At 35.8% G+C, this 24,403-nt stretch overlaps 1 protein-coding gene across 1 annotated transcript in view; it reads right to left on the bottom strand.

Annotated features, from left to right (window-relative positions):
- LOC113510471 (pyruvate dehydrogenase (acetyl-transferring) kinase, mitochondrial) overlaps positions 1 to 24,069 on the bottom strand; it is a 50,888-nt gene extending 26,819 nt beyond the window's left edge. The window contains exon 1 of the mRNA XM_052898395.1: positions 23,759 to 24,069. Within this exon, the coding sequence (XP_052754355.1) occupies positions 23,759 to 23,861 (103 nt within the window). The 5' untranslated portion in view covers positions 23,862 to 24,069. The remainder of the gene's footprint in view (positions 1 to 23,758) is intronic.
- Positions 24,070 to 24,403: the final 334 nt, after the last annotated feature.

The following is a 24,403-nucleotide window of genomic DNA, read 5'->3' on the forward strand; positions in this document are numbered from 1 at the left end:
TAAAGCATTAAAAATGAATAAACAAACACACTTTCATATTTACATTATCAGTTTAAATAGGCACATATAAGGGAGCTCCGTCAAACACAAGTACAATGTGACCTCGACGCGACGAAGGGCGTTAGGACGTTGTAAAGGCATGCGCCGGCGCACGTACACTGCACATATGTATATAGATTGTGACATCTTGTAGGCCAGTTTCCATAACCTACATCGTAATCTTATCAGTTGCTTTTGTAGGGACACTACGACAAAACATAAGCCAGTGGACTTTGGAGGGAGGAGTGGGGAGCTCCGGGGTTCTGGTTTCGGGGGGACCTCTAAACGTTTTCATTTTCCTCATACATATCCATATTCTATGTATATTTATTTAAGTTAAAGTTAAATTTAAATCAACATAAACATACAAATGTGAACTTAATAAAGAGGTGGTAAATTTACATCAACTTCTTAAACTGGGCGCCTTATTCAGCTTTCCATTCTTGTTTCTACCGTGAAGCAGTTGTTTGCATGGCTGTTTCGATTTTAAGGGTGGGATACGGCAGTGAATTTACAGGATACAGAGGAATAACACCCGAGTCCTCGGGGATGGAAATGCATGGGGGGTATCATGGGCGAAACAGTATACTCTGTTATGTTCATAGTACTGTCCATGTCTATAGGCGACGGTTACCACTTTCCATCAGATGGACCGTAAGTTTGTTTGTCATTCTAAGTTGCATAAAAAAAAAGCTTTGCTGCACCAGATCTCTAACGGACTTAGTATGCCACTGATAAAAGTAACTACTAACAAAAATATGGTAAGGAAGGTAGAAACTATTGCATACAGAAATTGTAGATTTATACCAAGTACCTCTTATGAAACTTTTCTTTAATACTACTATAGTGGCAAACAAGCATACGGGCCGTCTATTAAAAAAGGTTACCGTAGCCTATGGACGCCTGTAACACCAGGGACGTCACGCGCGCATTGCCAACACTTAAGAGACCTTAATACGTCCTTTTTGAACAACCCCATGCTGTAGTCTCTAGGGAAAGCCTCAGTAGGAAAATCATTCCACAACCTGAGTGTTCGCGGGAGGAAGCTCCTCTGAAACTGCACTTTGCGTGAATTTAGAATAGTAAATGTTTTTAATGGATAATAATGGAATGGTAACCCAGTCTGCGCTGTGTGTATACTCTGGCTGGACACCAGTGTGGAACGATAGGTGAGGATGAAACCAGATCAGTTGATCCATCGTGACAAATTTAACTAGAATTAACTACGATGGTTTCCTGGGGGAATCGAGTGAAAGCTGACCACATAGGGAATATAGCTAGCAATGGGGCTGCTATATCTCTTTTATAACAATCCCTATCCCCCAGGACAGGCGGGGTTGCCATCTTATTTTCACCCCTTATAAAAACCAACACCTGTACAACCCAGTCAATTGGGGGGAAAGGGATTGTTAGTAATGGAGGCTGAGAATCTCATTGTTAGCAATATACCCAACCTGGTCGACCTGATCGCGGTTCTCCCTGGAAACTATCATGGTTAATTCCTGATGAATTCATCACGATGGGCTAACTGGCCTGTTTTCATTCTCATCTATCACCCTCCACCGGTGCTCCGCCAGCGTATCCCGTTAGTACAGGTGGGGTTACCATACCATTTTCATCCATCAAAAAAAAAAAAACCCAGTCAATTGAGTTTCTTAAATAAGCGTGAGCGAGGATCGAACCGAGAACCTTTTAAACAAACACTTCTCTACCACAACGCCACCAAGATAATCTCTGGGGGATGGTCGTACGATACGTGACGTCACAGTATTGATAAGCAATAAAAATATAAATATAAAAAAATACGATATCTCTGAGGTAGGTACAGTGATTCAGGCGGGGCAAAATACACAACAGATAAGAGATATTTTCAATAATACATGCGCATTATACTAGCTGTTACCCGTGACTATGTACGTGTTTATTTTGCAACGACTTTAAATGTAGGGAAACCAATAAAATAGACTGGTCTCTTTTCAACCAACTTAAAAAAAAGGAAAGTTCTTAAATCAGTTGTATTTTTTTTATGTTTGTTACCTCATAACTCTGTCAGTTCTAAATCGATTTGGAAAATTCTCTGTTTTTCCTGAAAGGATATACTTACAGATTGGTCCCATAGAAATTTTATCAAAATCGATTAAGTAATTTAATTTTTAGACCAAAATAACTGATACTGACACAATTTAAATCGTTTTTTTTTGTGGGACACATTCTTTCTTTATATCTAATAATATAATAATAATAATTTTATAAATAAATAAATAATGTATGTATAAATTGATTAATAGAAATGTATATGTATATAAACATTTATACATATAAATACTATGCTTTTCGTCAGTCCCGTTAAAACTTGAAAACAACTTGATCTATTTGAATATATAGTTACAATACAGGAATGGTTTAGAAGAAAAAATCCTAAAGATGAAAAATAGAAAAACAAAATAGGTACTTTTATACGGGTAACGCTTATTCGGAATACTTTTAACAGATGGCGTTGTAGTTGTATTAACACGAAGTTCATCGGGATATCTAGTTAGTAATAAATCATAACATATTATCTACACTAATATTATAAAGAGGAAAGATTTGTATTTTTGTGTGTATGTATGTTTGTAATGAATAAATACAAAAACTACTTTGCCGATTTAAAAAATTCTTTCACTATTAGAAAGCTACATTCACCCTGAGTAACATAGGCTATATTTATTGCTAGAAAAGATTAGGGATCCTTACTAAAACTTTAGTAACGTAACTCAAGGTGTAATAAAAATGCTATAAAACATCTTTGGTCGCGTGCGCTGCGGAAACTATTGGTGATAGAACAAAAGTATGTTCTACAATATTGAAGAAAATATCAATAACTACAAAAAACTTCGCGACACTATAAGTCCAACTATTATCGTTATATCACAATAGCCACTTTTTAAAATGTTGGAAAAATGTCCAACCGTGCGTAGCCGGGACTTTTAAAAAAATTCGCTTTTAAAAAAAAGACGCGTTTAAAAAAATTTATAGTCAAACTGAAAACCTCATTTGCGATGTCGGCTGAAAACATAGAAGGCACATGCCAGAATTCATTATCAAAGGGATGTAAGTACGGATTCACTTTATTAGACGCCGTCTAAACATAAGACTAGATAATGCTGTGGGCTAGATAAAATAGACAATCTCATTAGTAATGGGGGAAGAGGATTGTTTGTCTTTTAATGAAAGAAGAGAGAAGGAACGGTAGCCCCGCCTGCGCTATTGGTATACGCTGACGAGGCATCAGTGAGTGATAGGTGAGGATGAAAGCAGGTCAGTTTGAAAATGGAATGGTAACCCCGCCTGCGCTAACGGGATACGCTGGCGGAGCACCAGTGAAGGGTGATCGATGAGAATGAAAACAGGCCAGTTAGCCCATCATGATGAATTCATTAGGAATTAACCTAGGGGGAACCGCGAGGAGGTCGACCTGGTTGGGTATATTGCTAGCAATGGGATTTTTAGTTACTAACAATCCCTTTCCCCCTAAGCAGGTCAGTTGACCCATCGTTATTAGTGCACCAGGAATCATTACCATTCTATTCCCACCACTAACACATGACTTTAGAGGAACACCATAAGCACATTTTGGTCTGAAAAAAATTCACACAAAACGACAAATTTTTTTACGAATTGTTTAAAAAGAAATAATATCTACTAGGGGGGTAGATAAACAACCAAAGTCAACTCCATTCAGACGTTACGCATGACGTGATATCTCCGTCCATGTTTTTCTAAGAAATCCTCTCTAAACACGTTTATCTCGCAATGGGGTCGTGACGTAACTGGTCATATAACAACATGTAAACATGTGAGCGTTAGGCGAGATAGTTTTTTTTTTTTAATAGATGATAATGGAATGGCAACCCGCCTGCGCTAACGGTATACACCGGCGGGGCACCGGTGAGGGATGATAGGTGAGAATGAAAGCAGGTCTATTAGCCCATCGTGACGAATTCCGCTAAAATTAACCAAGATGGTTTCCAGGGGAACCGCGTGGAGGTGGACCTGTTTTTTTTTTAATGGATGATAATGAAATGACCCTAAAAAATGAAGTAACCCTAAAAAGTGCTAACGGTATACGCTGGCAGGGCACCAGGGAGGGATGATAGGTGATGATGAAGCGATCAGTCAGCCCACCGTGACAAATCTAACAAAAAATCAAACACGATGATTTCCAGGGGGAACCGCGTGGGGATCGACCTGATATAGTATATTGCTAGCAATGGGGCTGCTAATCCCCAACAATAATTGAGGTGATGGGGTCAAAAATGGAGTTAGAAAATGGAAGAGGCAAACACAGTAATTACCGGTATATATTTTTTACGAATCAGTGTAACAAGTCAAGTCGACCTGACAGGGTATATTGCTAGCAATGGGACTGGTAGTCCGCATTACTAACAATCCCTCCCCCCCTACTATTATAATAGTTGAACAATAAAGAAAGATCGATTCAGCACATCACGACAAATAGATAGATACCACCCATTGAAGGGGATTGGTAATAATGGAGTTTAATTCTCCCATTACTAGCAATACAGGGTGTATTGCTAGTAATGGGAGATCAGGTCGACCTCCACGCAGTTCCCTCTGGAAACTATCGTGATTAATTCCAGCGAAATTAGTCATGATGGGCTAACTGATCTGCTTTCATCGTCACCTGTCACCCTTCACTGGTGCCCCGCCAGCGTATACCGATAGCGCAGGCGGGGTTTACCATTCCATTATCACCCATTAAAAGATATCACCCCAGCGATGCTCTGCGAGAGGGGGGGGGGGCTGTTTATCAGTGTTTATCGTGTATATTCGATAACGTAACAAAAACATTGTCACATTTAAAAAAACAATGACAATTGTTATATTTTTTTTAATAGAATTTCAAATTAGAACATGTACATAACTAAATATGTATGGTTCGGTGCATAAATAAATAATAACAATAATATAAGAAGAGCGTTTTGCTCCGCATCAAAGACTATTTACGCCGAAAATTTAAATAAAACGACTTCCCTGCGATAAAACGAACTATTTCAGGGTCAATTGAGAATTGGCCTACAGTGTGGCAGAATAAGATTGGACTATTTTTCTTATAAAGAAACACCTATAAAAATGTACCTTATTCCAGCAAATAAATGATTTCAATTTCAATTTCATTCATTAAAAAAAAAACATAAACCTTAGGAATGACACTTCCCTATGGTGGACTGGGAGAGAATGCTTTTAGCATTAAGTCCGCCATGTACACATATATGTACTAAATTATTTATTTATTATAAATAAATAAATAAAAGACAGAAATAACACCCGAGTCCTCAGGAATGGCAACGCATGGGGGTATCATAGGCGAAACAGTTCACTCTGTTATGTCCATTGTACTGCTCATGTTTACAGGCGACGGTTATCGCTTTCCATCAGATGGGCCGTCAGCTTGTTTGCCATTCTAAGTTGCATAAAAAAAATATCAAAAGACAATCCACGTAGTTATTTATAACGTTAGTGACAAATAAACATAATATCGATCACTTATGTATATTTATCGTCCCGTCAATCTGTATGTACGTATGGTGGTGTCTAATCTATTGAATCAACAATGAACACTTGTCAATGATATGATGTGCACTAAAGATAAGAACTAGTTTACTATGTTGATAATAGCATTATTTTTATATTTCTAAGACGGTTAAATAAGAAGATGGTATGTTTTTTCAACCGACTTCAAAAAAAGAAAGTTCTCAATTCGGTTGTACTTGTTTATGTCTGTTACCTCATTACTTTGTCAATTCTAAACCGTTTTGGATTCTTTTTTTATCTGAAAGGATATACTTATAGATTGGTCGTATAGAAATTTTATTAAAATCGGTTCAGTAATTTGGTTTTTTAGATAAAAATAACTGGTTTTGTCACAATTGAAGTCGGTAACATAGTGTATTATATAGAGATTGGTGCACAAAGAGAAAAGTCAATTGTGGCTTAATAATTGTTTGTTGTCATTCTAAGTACCATAACAAGTTTATTTTTTTCCACGAAAAAAAAAAAACTCCGACATTAATCATGGGAAAACCAGTCACTGAGATATAAAAAGCAAACAACTAAATCGATTTGAAAAAAAAAAAACTACGTGACAAGTTTACAGTATATCAACATCATCATGATTACAGATAAAAAAAGTAACCAAATCGGTTTACAACTGACTGGGTTATAAGGTAACAAACATAAAAAAATACGAATTGTGAACCTCCTTTTTTTAAAGTCGGTTAAAAATACTGTCTAACCACGTGAAGCCGGGCCGCATCCCTAGTGTTAACTATAAGAACCATTGTTTTCTCAGTGTGATTATTTCTTGTAATTATTTGTATCTATAATAAGTTTACTATTGTAATCTTTTGGAGAAAACAATAAAGAGTATCTATCTAAATCTACACTAATATTATAAAAAGGAAAGATTTGTATTTTTGTGTGTATGTATGTTTGTAATGAATAAACTCAAAAACTGCTTTGCCGATTTCAAAAATTCTTCCACCATTAGAAAGCTACATTCACCCTGAGTAACATGGGCTATATTTATTGCTAGAAGCGATTAGGGGTCCTTACTAAAACTTTAGTAACGTAACTCAAGGTGTAAAAAAATGCTATAAAATATCTTTGGTCGCGTGCGCTGCGGAAACTATTGGTGATAGAACAAAAGTATGTTCTACAATATTGAAGAAAATATCAATAACTACAAAAAACTTCGCGATACTATATGTCCAACTATTATCGTTATGTCACAATAATCACTTTTTAAAATGTTGTAAAAATGTCCACCCGTGCGAAGCCGGGAGGGGTCGCTAGTCTATCTATAAGCAGGTTCGGCGATCGATACCATAGAACCACGCCCAGAGGCGTATTGGTATACGCAACACGCGCCATCCGGTAATGTCAAGGCTACGGGTACCTTGACCCAGCTCCGCTGGTGAGCTGGTGCGTTGTGCGAACTCTGACGTCACGTGTTACGTAAACTCCAATCGGTCCGCACTAGTTAAATTGTTAGCAATTGAGTTTGACAGCCCCATTGCTAGCAATATGCCTTATTAGGTCGACCTCCACGTGGTTCCCCCTGGAAACCATCGTGAACAATGCTTGTTGTATTTGTCACGATGGGCTAACTGACCTACTTTATCCTCACCTATCATCCTTCACTGGTGCCCCGCCGGTGTACACCGATAGCGCGGGTGGGGTTACCATTGCATTATCATCCATAAAAAAAAAAAAACCAAGTACTTTCCCAGCGTAACCCGTTAGCGCAGGCTGAGTTACCATACCATTTTCACCCATCAAAAAAAAAAAAACAAATACTTTAATACCCCATCAGGTCGACCTCCACGTGATCCCTCCTGGAAACTATAGTGCTGAATTCCAGGTGTATTTATCACGATGGGCTAACTGGCCTGCCCTTTCATCCTCGCTTATCACCTCTCACTGGTGTCGCGAGCATATACCGTTAGCGCAGGCGGGTATGTCATTCCATTATCATCCGTAAAAAAAAAAAACTATATGTCGCCTAGTTCCTAAGTTCCTATCACTGAACTGATACTCCAAAAACACTCTTTAGAAACTATATCTAATCTCTATCTCTATCCTCTATCTAAGAGGCTTCTTAAAGAGAGATGTAATGAATAAAAACAAATAATAATAATAAAATGAAAAAAAAAAATGAAGAAATCAATACATATAATAAAATCGTAACTGGTCGCCGTCTGTACATGGAAGTTATATAAGAAAAACTATTGTAGGGGTGCTTTATCAATGCAATAGAACCCAAAACAATGTCTGTACGTTGGTGCACGCTAATCTCAGAAACGGCTTAACTGATTTGCATGCGGTTTTACTAAGGCGTTACGGTTTGCTCCACTTAACATTTAGCGTTTGTTTTATTTCAATCGGTTCATAAATAAAAAAGTTATATCAATCTAAAGAGTCACATATAAAATGCTATAAAACAACCGATCAGTTGAATTGGCTGTAACTTTATGAAGGTGTTAGGTACGTAATTATCGTTTAAGTATATAATACAATATAAGACCGGACCCATGGAGAGTTCCAATGGGAATGATATACGGAAACTACTTAGCAAGCAACGCCGCGGGAAACGGCTAGTAATAAAAATATGATTCTTATTTCGTTAAGGATAGTAAAGATATACACAGCAAAGATCGGAATGTTGTTATCTGTCAAAAAAAAAAACTAAAGCTGAAACAAGTAAAAAAAAAATTAAGAAATTATTAAATTCCTCGAAAGAAAACAACTTGGCAATTGAACGGTATCTAGATCGTTTGACGACTACTATTTATATAAACAGAATTAATTGGCGACAGATAAAAACCACACCCCCTTTAGAGATCCGTGGGCAAGAGACAAAACCCAAATTTATTATTTAGAATTAAATAAAAACCGCGTAGGTCCTGGCATAGAATAGGCCACCCCTTCCTTTCCCGCGGGTGTCGTAAGAGGCAACTAAGAAAATTTCTGGCAGAGGTATGGGCAGCAACAACCCTGTTAAAACATTATCAAAAGCAAATCTGCGATTACCAACCCGCCTGTCAACCGTGGCAAATACTGGCAACCCCCCTCCCCTTATGGGGGAGGCTATATTCACCAGTGGACAGCTAACAGCGGATACAACATATAAAATATACCGGAATCCATATAGATTCAGCAGACCGGTAGAGGGAAAGGGATTGTTAGTACGGAACTACGGAACCGTATCTACGCGTGTGCGACTTACACTTGGCCGGATTTTGTTTCGAAAGTGCTATATTTCAGAACTCACTATCAGCCAAGCGTCAGTGTTGTTTTGATACAAAGGTCGTTGGGTTGTTCACATCAATACAGCGATAAGAGATAACACTTGTACTCATACTAGAATGTACTAGATGCTACAAACGGACTCATACTTACCGGTTATCAGAAATAGAGAAAAAAAAAAACTTAGTTATAAACAAGTAAATAATTAAATATCCGGATTTTTATTACAGTAAAAGCTTCTTATTCACGCTTCCTTTATTCGCGGTTTAAAAAATTGCGACCCAATTCCAATATTCACGGCTAAACATTTCTATATTCGCGGATCTAATCGGTATTAAAAAGGATTATGTATCCTTTGCAAACGCGTCAGCAAATGGACTAATAAGTAAAACAGACTTTATTACAACTATGCCTAAAGTACGTTGTCAAATGCTAACGCCGCTGTATAAGTGGTTCAGCTTTCTATATTCACGGTTTCTGTATTCGAGGATTATGTATCCTCTGCAAACGCGTCGGCAAATGGACTAATAAGTAAAACAGACTTTATTACAACTATGCCTAAAGTACGTTGTCAAATGCTAACGCCGCTGTATAAAGCTTTCTATATTCACGGTTTCTGTATTGTATTTTAAAACCATCATGGGAGAAACAGTATACTCTGTTATGTCCATGGTACTGCTCATGTCTATAGGCGACGGTTACCACTTTACAGGTGGTACGTCAGCTTGTTTGCCATTCTAAGTTGTATAAAAAAAGATATATCGTTTATATATGAGTGGGTTACAACTAACACACCCACCCTTAACTGCGTATGCGAATTACCAGTCCCATTACTAGCAATATAGAGTATATTGCTAGTAATGGGACTGGTAATTCTGGTAAGTCAGGTTGACTTTCACGTGGTGCCTCCTGAAAAGCATCGTGCTGAATTCCGGGTTTATTCATCACGATGGGCTAACTGACCTGCCTCTTCATCCTCACCTATCATCCCTCACTGGTGTCCCGCCAGCGTATACCGTTAGCGCGGGCGGGGTTACCATTCCATTACCATCAATTAAAAAAACTCCTTAACTACGGGGGGAAAGGGATTGTTAGTAATGGAAACTAAGAATCCCATTGCTAGCAATATACCCAACCAGGTCGACCTTCTCGTGGTTCCCCCTAGGTTAATTCCTAATGAATTCATTATGATGGGCTAACTGTACTATTTTCATTCTCATCGATCACCCTTCACTGGTGCTCCGCCAGCGTATCCCGTTAGCGCAGGCGGGGTTACCATACCATTTTCACCCATCAAAAAAAAAAAAAACTCCCTAACTGCGTACTTACACATGCAAATATTTACATTACCAACAAAGAATGGCGTAAGCTCGTACATTATTAAAATATTATCATACGTTATCAACGTACCATTAAAGCGGCCACAGTTTGGTATTACACGAAACAAACACACCTACTGATAACGGTGATAGCAAGAAGCGATCACGTTATCAAAAACACACGATAAACAATTGCATTGCATATTTGTCAACATTTGCAAATATAAACGTGGGCGGAGTGGTAGGTATTTGTTTTTTACCGACTTCAAAACAAGATGGATACGTTTTGATAAATAGATACATAGATAAATTATTCGCATTACTTACAGCGCACAATAACAGACATAGATGCATAGTGAAAAAAGATAAAAGAATACATATAGAAAAAATAAAAAAAAAGTGCATAAAAGATGCAACAATTTTAAATATTTATTTTTTGCCCACATTCCCAACGTTCCCTTCCTTTTTTCCTCAATCCTTTCCTCCATACTGTAGGTGGTGGAAACCACCAACAAATGCATTCCCAAAGAGGGTTGACGTCAAACAAGCGGCCGGTCGTAAAACTAAGCCAAATCTTTTTGTAATATGGATAAAAAACTTATTACGCCGACCACAAATAATAATTGGAATGAGGGTAGCCGGGGGTTTTTTTTGTGATGGATGAAAATGGAATGGCAGCTCCACCTGCGCTACCGGTATACGCTGGCGGAGCACCAGTGAAGGGTGATCGATGAGAATGAAAACAGGCCAGTTAGGCCATCATGATGAATCAACCATGATCAGTTTCCAGGGGGAACAAAATTCAAAATCAAAAATCATTTATTCATGACATTTTAGCCGCTTATGAACGTCAAATTTTTACATTATAATTTTAGGGGAACCGTCGAGGAGGTCGAGGTCGACCTGGTTGGGTATATTGCTAGCAATGGGATTCTCAGTCTCCATTACTAACAATCCCATTCCCCCCGGTAGCCGGGGGTTAGTTTGCCATCTCCCCTCCTTAAGATTATATATGATTTTTGTATAAAAATAATAATAATAATATTGTAGTTTCTAATAAATATAATATATTTATTAGAAACTACAATGGTTCAATTTGATAGTAACAATAATAACATAAAAATAACTATAGTTTTTAATTCAACTACCGGTTTAAATTAAGTGTTATTAGACGGAGAAAGCTCGACTAGTTTCGGGATCAATTCGGGACCCTTAATCAGTTAGGCTCGCACTAGCGTCACAGTCGCTCATGATAGAAGGTACGTGTTTACGGGCTGTACAAAAATGAAGTTTTTTTTCTCATTTTGTTTTTACATTTTTGTATGTTGTTTACGTTACTCGATTACATCTTTTTTATGCAACTTAGAATGGCTAAAGAAGCTAACGGCCCGCCTGATGGAAAGTGTGGTAACTGTCGCTAATTTTGAACCGATTTCAATAATTACTTTTTCCAATTGTTTAACGAGTATACACATGTTTTGGTCCCATAATAGTTATGTGATGATTGAAAGCCATCTTGTTACTTTTCGTAGCAAGTATTTAATTAAATTAATATTTATTTAATTAAAATTTAAACCAAATCAACTTGTAGACAAGTAAGAAATACATCTTCGTATTAAGCTCAAACATTTTCGATTAAATGACGTTAACTAACGAATGAGGTAGTTCTTAAAACGACCTTGAAAGTGAACGAGAAAAGAATATTAATTAAAATAATAGAGAATAGAAGAGGCAAAATGCTGGGCCACCTTATACGACATGACGATTTTTTTAAGAGCATAGTAGAAGGAAAGATAGAGGGCAAAAGAGGAAGGGGAAGACCGAGGAATAATTACATGGGACAGATAAAGGAAACACTAGGTGTCATGTCGTATAGGGAAATCAAGGATATGGCCTGGGATAGAGCTGGCTGAAGAAGATGAATGAATTAGTTGCACCGACAAGAGGAAACTCTTAAATGAAAAAAAAAGAAGATGCTGTTTTGATTATTTTTATTTTTTGCAGAGCAAAATGTTTTTCTTTAAAAAATATATTTTAACTTATTATGAATTTTTTATTAGGCCAAAACATAAGATATGCATTTATGTTCTTATGGCAAAAACTAATTATATCAACATAACGTAAATAAACTAATTTGTAAATAAACAAATCTATATAAACACACACCATATGCCTGTATATAATAATATAATGCCTTGTAATCTCGCGAGCAGATAAAAAACTTTTTTGTTATAAATAATTCATCTTTTTTGTACTCATTCTCAATTTACACAAACAAATCTTCAAATTACCTTTAAAATCTACGTTTATTATATAAACATGCCACTTTGGACTGTGCTAGAGATAAGAGATATTTAAAATTGTTTTGGTAAATGATAAAAAAGATTATATCCAAAGTCAAACTCAATTTAACCTTGGGACTTACTAATGTACCCAACACTGTTAATAAATCATAGGAAATGCAATAAAATTATTTTTTTTTTATAAAAACAAAGATATTGTAGAGGTTAATTAATGTTAGTTGACCTTGGGACTTAGGTATGGCACACCCAAGGTTAATTAAAGTCGACTGACCTTGGAACTTAGGTAAAAGGTGAAATGACATATTCATAAATCATACAGCATGTAGTACTCGTTTAAAACTGTTTTAATAGTGGTTAATTAATACTGACCTTGGAACTTACGTACGACACTGCCAAGGACAATGAAAGTCAATTAAGAGCGTTTACAACTTCAGCTTAATGTGAAAAGCCCGCAATTATCAACCAATTTACATAAATTATTTGTGAAACTTCAATGTTTCTTATTGATTATTTAAAAAAATCTCTGCTAACGAATAATTTTTCAGTGATCATAAGCAGCGTTTTTAATGGTAAAGGATAAAAACCATATTACTGATGTAAAATGTTTATTATAGTGATTTGATTTGGCCATGTTACATACAATCTGATTTCATTGTGTTGACCTTGGGACTTACGTTCGTAATTCCAAAGGTTAATTGAAGTCGACTAACCAAATTCATGAAAGTACCCTCATAATTCACTTAAAAGACGGAAAATTAAGTGAATTGACCGTCCTTGCCGTCTGAAACTGCCTGCGGAACTGGAAGGAACAAATTAAAACGTATTGGAGAAGAAGTATCGTTGTTGATTTTATAGTTCAAAAACTATTAATCTTTTATCTTACAGTTTACATCTCTATCTCTCTTTCTCTACTTATCATAACTCCACCTCAAACGATTACTCATTTCAGTAATACAGACAATATTTTTATAAACATGATTTCAAAAAAAGGTCTATTTTTCAGCGACTCCCATAAAGTAATTCTCAATTCGTCTAATTCTTTTTTTTATTTGTTACTTCACAACTCATACATACATACAGACATATCTGTATGCACATTTCCACATTAAGGTAGATAGAAACAATAGAACGCCAAATGTTTCGATTCAAACTGAGCTAAAGCAAAATACGTGTAAGTAGTTTTGCCACTATCGACTGAGATCCCTCGACGATTAAATTCCTTAAGTCATCTCTTACGACACCCACGGGAAAGGAATGGGTGGTCCATTGTACAGAGGTAACCATGCAGAAGACAATTTACCAGAGGGAGACTTTGTACAAAAGTCGATTGCTTGGATACCTCTGCCCCATTCGTGTTTCTACCGTGAAGTAGTTGTGTTTGCATGGCTGTGTTTCGGTTTGAAGTGTGAGATATGGCGTGAATTTAAAGGGTACAGAGGAATAACACCTGAGTCCTCAGGAATGGCAACTCATGGGGGGTATAATGGGTGAAACAGTATACTCTGTTATGTCCATGGTACTGCTTATGTCTATAGGCGACGGTTACCACTTTCCATCAGGTGGGCCGTCAGCTTGTTTCATTCTAAGTTGTATAAAAAAAAATTGTTTTCAACCGACTTTAAAACGTAGGAGTAATTATTCAATTCAATTGTATTTTATTGTTTGTTACTTCATAACTCGGTCTAGGCCGTGTGGTTTCGACATAGAATAGGCCACCCCTTCCTAGCCCGTGGGTGTCGCAAGTACCGACTAAGGGTGAGCGAGGGATGGGCAGCAGCGTCCCTGTTAAAACATCTCCAAAGCCTAACTACAGTTGCTAATGTGTCTGCCAAACCTGGCAACTACTGGCAAATCCTCCCAAGAGCAGTGGAGTGGAGTGGTGAGCGAGGGATAGGCAGCGGCGTCCCTGTTAAAACATCTCCAAAGCCTAACCACAGTTGCTAATGTGTCCGCCAAACGTGGCAACTACTGGCAAAACCTCCCAAGAGCAGTGTACTGTTAAAGGCTAATTATATGGTTTAATATATTGTCATCTTGTTAAATTGAGAGCAATTTAAAGCACGCGTGGTCATTACACGTAATTAATCCATTAACGTAGCCAATTACAAGTACTTCCTAATGTATGTAAATGGTTGCTCTTTGTTTATGTCTAATTACGTTGTTTACTCTACGTCACAGGTGATTAGAGTTATTTTTGTTTGAAAACTACTACTTTTCAAACGACTTCAAAAAGAGGGTTCTCAATTCGCTTGTATTTTTTTTTTTCTTTTATATTTGTTACCCCATAACTATATCAGTTGTGAATCGATTTGGAATTTTTTTTTTATATGAAAGGATATACTTACTTACAGGGAGTCTACCATGAAATGAAATTCCGAATTTTCGAGCTCATATTCGTGTTTTTGTTCGTACCGAAATCGACCAAGTAAATGGAGCATAACATTTCGTTTGTCATAAATCCTACTATAATAGTCCAAAGGAACGATATTTTAGCATTTTTAATATTTTTAAACGCTACGTATCATGTAATTTTAGCATAAAATTTTTGAACGCTACGTATCATGTAATTTTAGCATAAAAATAGTCCAAAGGAACGATATTTTAGCATTTTTAATATTTTTAAACGCTACGTATCATGTAATTTTAGCATAAAATTTTTGTTTCGTTCGGATCCGAAATTTCGGAAAACATTTCATGGTAGGCCCTCAGGTTGTCTGTAAGAGATTGCCCTAGCGATAAGACCGCCTTTTGTACCTTTATGTGTATATTTCAATCTATATTTATGTTACTGTATTTCACTTGAATTATTCACATGTCATTGTATATTTTTATTTATGGTGCAATAAAGAGTTATATAAATAAATAAATTGGTCCCATAGAAATAGACCGAGACATAGTTACATCAGGCAGATCAAGGAAGGAGTTGGTGTCGTGTCGTATCAAGAGGTGAAGAGACTCGCTGCACATCGTAGTGAGTGGCAAGAGCTCCGCCGACAAGAGCGCAGCACTTAAATGGATAAATAGATAGAAATTAATATCAAAATCAAGTTATTTTTTTTAAATACCACAAAGGTGGCAACAAGCATACAGTTATGATATTGAAGGATGTAGATATTCATAAATGTTATTATATTATTACTATCAAGTATTAGATTATATAACTTTTACCAGAGGGAGACTTTGTACAAAAGTCGATTGCTTGGGTACCTCTGTCCCGTTCGTGTTTCAACCGTGAAGCAATTGTGTTTGCATGGCTGTGTTTCGGTTTGAAGAGTGGGATATGGCGTGAATTTACTGGGTACAGAGGAATAACACCTGAGTCCTCAGGAATGGCAACGCATGGGGGGGTATCATGGGCGAAACAGTATACTCTGTTATGTGCATGGTACTGCTCATGTCTATAGGCGACGGTTACCACTTTCCTTAAGGTGGGCCGTCAGCTTGTTTGCCATTCTAAGTTGTATATAAAAAAAGATTGTATAACTAGAGTATCGAGTGACTTTTCCTTCTTTCGACATAAATGTCTGACCCCAAATTAAATTGGTAATTCTGTCAATGTCCTGTTTAGGGAGACACAGTGAAAAATACTTATTTTTTATTTATTTTATTTATGCTTTTGTACATAGACTTTTAATATAGAAATTTTGTTATAACCTAATAAGGTTATAACAAAAATATACACAGGCGGAGTTATCCCTTAAAGGGATTTCTTCCAGACACCTTTATTACTGTATTTCTTAAATCTTGCCAGTAGTAAACAATTCTTTTTATATAACAAAAGTGGCAAACAGACATACAGCCCGTCTGATGGTAAACGGTCACTGTAGCCTATGGACGCCTGCAATACTAAGGATGTCACGTGCGCATTGTCGACCCTGAAGAAACTTTAATATACCCTTTTTGAAGAACCCCATACTGTAGTCTCTAGGGAAAACGTTAAATTTAATTTACGAATTTTAAGTCAAAATAACCGACTTTGTCACAACTGAAATCGATTTTGTAAGACACAATCTTTAATTATTTCAAAACATTGTCTAAAAGCTGTTAAAAATTTTCAATGTTTCCGAACGATGGAAAAGTGGCCCGCTAGCGAACTGAATGGCTGTGTTCACAGTTTAAGACGCATATTTTTTATTTATATTTATAAACAAATATGTGTGTGTGTAAAAAAACCAATTGCAAAAACTATTCTCAAAGGCCGAGCTTAAAAAAGGTTTGATTAAAAAAAAATTGGCACTAGTGAGGTTACAACGGTGCGCGTGCGTCACTGGCCACATGAATCTACTGGCAAGACATACCATGCACTAATCGCAACATTAAACACAATTCAAACGAGACAAAAAACACTAAATGTACGTATTTAAAACAGCTAAATATACACTAATATTATAAAGAGAAAACATTTGTATTTTTGTGTGTATGTATGTTTGTAATGAATAAACTCAAAAACTACTTTGCCGATTTCAAAAATTCTTTCACCATTAGAAAGCTACATTAACCCTAAGTAACATGGGCTATATTTATTGCTAGAAAAGATTAGGGATCCTTACTAAAACTTTAGTAACGTAACTCAAGGTGTAAAAAAATGCTATAAAATATCTTTGGTCGCGTGCGCTGCGGAAAATATTGGTGATAGAACAAAAGTATGTTCTACAATATTGAAGAAAATATCAATAACTACAAAAAACTTCGCGATACTATATGTCCAACTATTATCGTTATGTCACAATAATCACTTTTTAAAATGTTGTAAATATGTCCACCCGTGCGAAGCCGGGACGGGTCGCTAGTGTATAATAAATTGTTATGCAAATACTGTTTCCACGAAAACATACGACGGTAGAAGATGACGTCGAGAATTTTGAACCGATTTACGTTTGGTACTCTTTTCGCTAGTCATATACTTTTTAATTAGTCTTATTGGTCGCAAAGTAAATTTACTTGTGATATATTATAGGGGAAAAGTGATTTTTAATATTTTAATAATGGGAATTAGCAGTCTCATTGCTAGCAATATAGATAGATAGATACTCTTTATTGTTTCCTCCAAAAGACTACAATAGTAAACTTATTATAGATATAAATAATTACAAGAAATAATCACAGTGAGAAAACAATGGGCGACCTTATCGCTAAGAGCGATCTCTTCCAGGCAACCTTTGGATAGAGAGGAGTAATTATAAACAGTTTGATTGGAGGCACGATGAAGATCCTGTTATAGGCTAGAAGTCGACCTGACAAGACGCTAGCAATGGGATTAGTACTCCGCATTACTAGCAATCCCGCCCCCTCCCTGGTTAAGCTATTAATATAATAATATATTCCGACTTGAACCTGTGCGATCTTCCGACCATATACTTCTTGAAATCTCAAATGAAACAACATAGGAATTATGAAATGTATTATTTTTCATTTTATTAAGAGGGTAAACATAAAACTGAAACTGATTCTCAGTAACTACTTATTTATATTAGTGTGAGCATTACGTCTGAGCATCTTTCACTAGCCAAATATAATATTTTTGCTTTGCCACGATCGACTGTACTAATTAGTCGCGATCGACCGGCTGGCCACCCCTGGTATATAAGGTATTATATATACCAGAGTTGGTCTGTGTATATATTATATACAAACAAATATAATCCACATTCACATAACTAATATTAGTATAATAAATATTTTTAATCCCTAAATATTTTTAAGAGTTGACTTAAAGAGCATCTTCTATGATAGAAGTTCTATCTCTATGAACATATATTTATTTATCTATATATGTTTTTTTTTAATGGGTGAAAATGGTAATGGGGAAAATGGGTGGAATGGTAACTCCGTCCGCGCTATCGGTACATGCTGGTAGGGAACCAGTGAAGGATAATAGGTGAGAATGAAGTGAAGCCAATTGGTCCATTGTGACTGATTTAGTACGAATTAATCAAGATGGTTTCTAAAGGGAACCGCGTAGTACCTGACAAGGTACATCGGGGGAAAGGGTTTGTTTGTTGGAAGGGGATACGCTGGCGGAGCACCAGTGAAGGATGATAGGTGAGGATGAAGTAGGTCAGTTAGCCCATCGTGACGAATTCAACAAGAATTGTTCACGATGGTTTCCAGGGGGAACCATGTGAAGGTCGTATGTTTTCGGAAACCTATTACCGGTAATACTCGTGTTTGGCTTGTTGCCACGTTCACAACCGTAGGTCAATGTTGAGTCCACGTTATTTTTAGGCACTCGTCATCTTTTGTTGTCATTACACGACTCCCAAAAGAAGGAAGTTCTCAGTTCGTGGGAATTTTTATTTTGCGACAACTCCACGCGACTGCTTCGCCAATTCTGATTGGATTTTCACTGTCACATGAATCATAATCTATGTTTAAATACGCAATATTTACAATGTAGAATATCTAGGATACATTTCTCATTTTGCCAACGAGTTTTCAATTGAAGTAGTTTTTTTCAACGTTATATACCTTTTATACTTTTTTTTTTAATGTATGATAATGGAATGGTAACCCCGTTTGCGCGAATGGGTAAAGGGATTGTTAGTAATGGAGACTGAGAATCCCATTGCTAGCAATATACCCAACCAGGTCGACCTCCGCGCGGTTCTCCCTGGAAACTATCATGGTTAATTCCTGATAAGTTCATCATGATGGCCTGTTTTCATTCTCATCTATCACCCTTCACTGGTGCTCCGCCAGCGTATCCCGTTAGCGTAGGCGGGGTTACCATACCATTATCACCCATAAAAAAAAAATTGTAAGAGTTCTCTTCCAGCAAACCCTGAGTGGAAAGGAGCATCAATTACCAGCGGGCAGTATATTCTTTAAGTGATGCAATAAGGGGTAAATAAATAAACTCGACTACAATTCAATAAGTGCATAAGAATGGATTTGGTTGCCATTGTGTGGATTTATACAGTGCCAACTTTATTCTGTGGAATTTTTATTGTGCACTTGTTGTAGAGATTACGCCTTCGTGTGAAAATAGACTTCCACGTATAAAAAAAATAGAGTTTCTCACATACTTCGTTATGAATTTTTTTAATGGGTGACGATGAAATTGTAACTCCGAGTGCTCTCTCGGTATACGCTGGCGGGGTACCAGTGAAGAGTGATAGGTGGGGATGAAGGCAGGTCAGCTGGCCCATAGGGGCCGATTGAACAAGAATTAACTACTATGGTTTCCAGGTGGAACCGCGTGGAGATCAACCTGATAGGGTGTATTGCTAGCAATGGGTCTGTTAAATCTCTTCTTCTTTATGGATTATAATAGAATGGTAACCCCGCCTGTGCTATCGGTATACGCTGGTGGGGCACCAGTGAGGAGTGATAGGTCAGGTCAGTTGGCCTTTCGCAACGAATTCACCAGGAATTATATATACTATAATAGTTTTTAAAACTGCATAGAATCTGACAAAGTACATTATAAGCAATGGGCCCATTAGTCCCCATTACTAATACAACTCCCACCTTGTATCTTATATTTTTTTTAATGGTTGGTTTCCAAGGGGAACCACGTGGAGGTCGACCTAATAAGGCATATTGCTAGCAATGGGGCTGTCAAACTCCATCGCTAACAATTCCTTCCCCCCTCTGTATATGGATATTATATTTGGAAGGTAATACAGCTATTTTTGCAATAGAAACACAAATATTCGCACGAAAGTTATTTATAAGATCACAGTTAACGTCTGATATGATGATGATGATGATGATGAAGAGATCAGCCGACAAAAGCGCAGTTCTTAATGCCTAATTAAAAAAACTAGACAATGTCTGTACAAAGGAGATATTTAAATAAAATTAATATGAGGGTACTTAATAATTTTTGGAAATTGTATTTGTCTGTATTCCGGTATAACACAAAGACTGAGACAGCAAATTGGATGCGGCTTTCTAGGCATGAGTGAAAGTGGAACCGCTGCTATATCATATATATTCATGTTCTCTGTATATCCAGGTTCCTCTGGATCGAGGGAGACTTTGTACAAAAGTCGATTGCTTGGGTACCTCTGTCCCATTCGTGTTTCTACCGTGAAGCAGTTGTGTTTGCATGGCTGTGTTTCGGTTTGAAAGGTGGGATACGGCGTGAATTTACTGGGTACAGAGGAATAACATTTGAGTCCTCAGGAATGGCAACGCATGGGGGGTATCATGGACGAAACAGTACACTCTGTTATGTCCATGTTACTGCTCATGTCTATAGGCGACAGTTACCACTTTCCATCAGGTGGGCCGTCAGCTTGTTTGCCATTCTAAGTTGTATAAATAAAAAAATTGCAGAATTAATGGCGGAAAAAATGGCTATCACCTATTTCAATAGCCTATACTGGTTGGATGTCTACATCTATACTGATCGAATGCTTCATTTCGATATCATATATTGAATAACCGATATTTTATATATTCCTTATTGGGCCTATATATATACTGTAACTGCAATATATAAATTTATAGATATCGTTGAATATTATCTACCCCTTACAATTTGATGTATGTTTTTTTTTAATACGCCGTCTAAAAGTAGATAGATACTCTTTATTGTTTCCTCCAAAAGATTACAATAGTAAACTTATTATAAATATAAACAATTACAAGAAATAATCACAGTGAGAAAACAATGGGCGACCTTATCGCTAAGAGCGATCTCTTCCAGCCAACCTTTGAATGGAGAGGAGTAATTATAAACAGTTTGATCGGAGGCACGATGAAAATTATATTATTTCTAAATATGCAGATGTGATACATGTAATAATGTAAATATATATCCTTACTCATTATTATACATACATACATATACATACATACATACACATACATAAAAATAATCTATTTAATTGGTTCTCCTATTTCTGAAAACCATTCAGTAAAGAGCAAAGAGCAAGTTGCATATTCTACAATCTACATAAAATATTACATTCCTTTGTTCATAGTTTGAACAACAGTTTTATCTACATGTATGTAAATGTGTTTGTGTGTATGTTGGTTGGATGGCGTAACGAGGACGGTGTCATATTACTACGACACGAATTGGCAGTAACCAGATATGAAGCCACAAATTACCTACTGTAATATGATTAAGCCGTGTAGGTCCCGGCATAGAATAGGTCACCCGTTCCTTCTCCATGAGTATTGTAAGAGGCGACTAAGGTAGGACGAGGGATGGGCAGCAGCATCCCACTTAAAACATCACCAAAAGCTAAACTACGGTTGGTAACTCACCTACTAAGCATGGTCAGGTCAACCTCCACCTGATTCTCCCTGGAAACCATCAAGGTTAATTCTAGTTGAATTCGTGAGCTAACTGGCCAGCTTTAATTTGCATCTGTCATCCCTCATTGGTGCTTTGCCAGTGTATACCAATAGTTCTGGTGGGGTTACCATTCCATTATCACCAATTAAAAAAAACATGGATGGGACGGAAGTATCCATGTAAAGGATTTTTGTACAGTCTCCCTCTGCTAAAATATGAGCATATTGAATGTTTAATGGACTTATAGTAACAGTTCTTCCCGTTATGGTGACCATAACACTCTTAATAAAAACATATACATAACATTTTGCTCTGTATAAGTTGACTAACTTATGTAGTTTTTTTTACCTATATACAACAATACTAATTATGGCTAAAAAGGGCTGATTGCAGATTGAAAAAAAAATTACCTATATTGATGACATAATTTTATGTACACAAATCTAGCAAAAAAATCAGATAAATTGAGAATTTCCATCTTTTATAAGTCACTTAAAAGGGTTTATTAAATATTTTTATTTTTCAATAAATTGTTTAAAATTCTTTTAACAAAAATAACAGGGATAAGTCTGCCATTGTATATTAAATCATTTACCAGTTTTAATCTGAGTTATGTACAATAAAGATTTTACAATACAATACAATAACAGCAGTATATAAAAACATTTTATTCTTAATTAGATTTAATTACTTAAGTCTGTCCTATTTCTCATTTTTAATTTATTTTTTTCTTTAAAATTCCTTATTACTTAGATGATGGAATATTGGTACTGTCAATAATAGTTTTTTCTAGTGAATAAAAAAAAAAAATATTTAAAAAAACATATGATTTTTGTAATTGACAATATGTGTTGTGATTGCTTAACGGGACTGCAGTACATTAATATTTATTATTATATTTTTTTTACATATTTTAAAACTTTACCATAACAATACAATATATGGTACAGAGTATTAAAGTCCATTATGTCAAATGTAAAATGTAGACAATGCATGTCTAGTAAATCATATATATAAATATATACTAAAAGAAATGTAAAAAAAAAAACATAATTTAAATTGAATATATATGTAATTTGTTTCACTCTCATTGCATTTGGTTGTCTGGAAGAAATCTCTTTCAAGGATAAGTCCGCCTTTGATAACAAATTGATAAACTAATCACTGTACCTTTTTTTTCAAGTACAAAAAATATAAAATATATACAGATATATAAAAAAAAGCCAGTTGAATATAATGGCAGCAACATCCACCTATTGTACAAAACATATTTTTGTAAATGTTATAAATAAATAAATAAGAATGAAAATTCTATAAAAACCCTAATACTAACCTTTAGTAGCACTCTAAAGTTATTTTATTATTATAGTTATTTAATATTATTTTATTATATACTTTTATTATTATGTATTCGATATAAATTTGTTTACATATATAAAATTATTGACAGAGTACTTATCTATTGTTTTTTTTTTTATCACTAATTGTTACGTACCTATGTATGAGTAAATAAAGTATTAATATAACTTAAGATTGTAAGTGTAATTACAATAAAAAAAAGTTACTTATGATATATATTTTTAGTTACTCAATGTCATCTAGATAGATAGATGACAAAATTTTATGGAGGTAAACTAAAACATACATTATTGACGTAAACAATTGTTTAATTGACAACACTATTAGCCAGTAACGATTTTTTTTTAAATTAATAAAATCTAAAAAATATTAAAAAATGCAAGAATATTGCATAAATTTTATTATTTAGATGTGGGAAATGTTTCCTAATTTTTTAAGTACAAATATATTTATTTTCATTTTTTTTTTATAGAACGAAAAAGAAAAAAAAATATATGGAGCAAGTATAATGTGTAACAATTAATATTTATTAGGTTTTTGCGCATTTATTATATAGATTTTTTTTTTTAAATTAAAGGTCAACTTACGACCTTGAGAACTTCCATACCGCCATAAAAACTAAATAAAAACAAAATAAAGCGGGTGTAACAAAATAAATTAAAATTATCACTTACCGAAATCGATGAACTGCTTAATAGACAGCGGCGACGGATTAAATTGAGAATAAAAATCGAGCATTTTCGTAACATTTGTGAAAATGGCTCCTGCCAACCTCATTTTGTATAATATTAAACACAAATTTCGTCGATTGAAAAATTAAAACAGCAATATATGTCAACGTTAATGTTAAGTGACGGCCACTAAATAACAATCAAAAACATACTCAAGAAAATATGAATAAAAGTAAATCAGAATCCGTTGTTAAAAGAACCTGTTTCACTGACACGAGAAAACCTACTGAATTAACCAAAGAGAAAAATACTTAGATAAGTAAGAAAACGCTAGCTACTGACCACAAATTAAAGAGTTATCAAAAGAATGACTCTATAATAGCGATGGGCGATTCGAATAAAAAAAACTCGAGTCACTCGAGCTGCATTGCCGCCGGCTCAATTCGAACTAGTTTTTCTATCAATTCGAATCAACTCGTATAAAGCCAATACAGCGCTACCTACGTGACAACCGTGATATAATTGCGATCAACGGCTCCACGCTCGGATCACTGTCGCACGCAACTCGGCCGACTGTGTTCGTGTTCGTCAACTCGATTCGGTTGCTGTGAATGCTATGTGGCTGTGTGCGTGCGACGCAACAGAAAC

Source organism: Galleria mellonella, unplaced genomic scaffold (assembly GCF_026898425.1).
Source record: "Galleria mellonella isolate WM207_F2 unplaced genomic scaffold, CSIRO_AGI_GalMel_v1 utg424, whole genome shotgun sequence".
Lineage (NCBI taxonomy): Eukaryota > Metazoa > Arthropoda > Insecta > Lepidoptera > Pyralidae > Galleria > Galleria mellonella.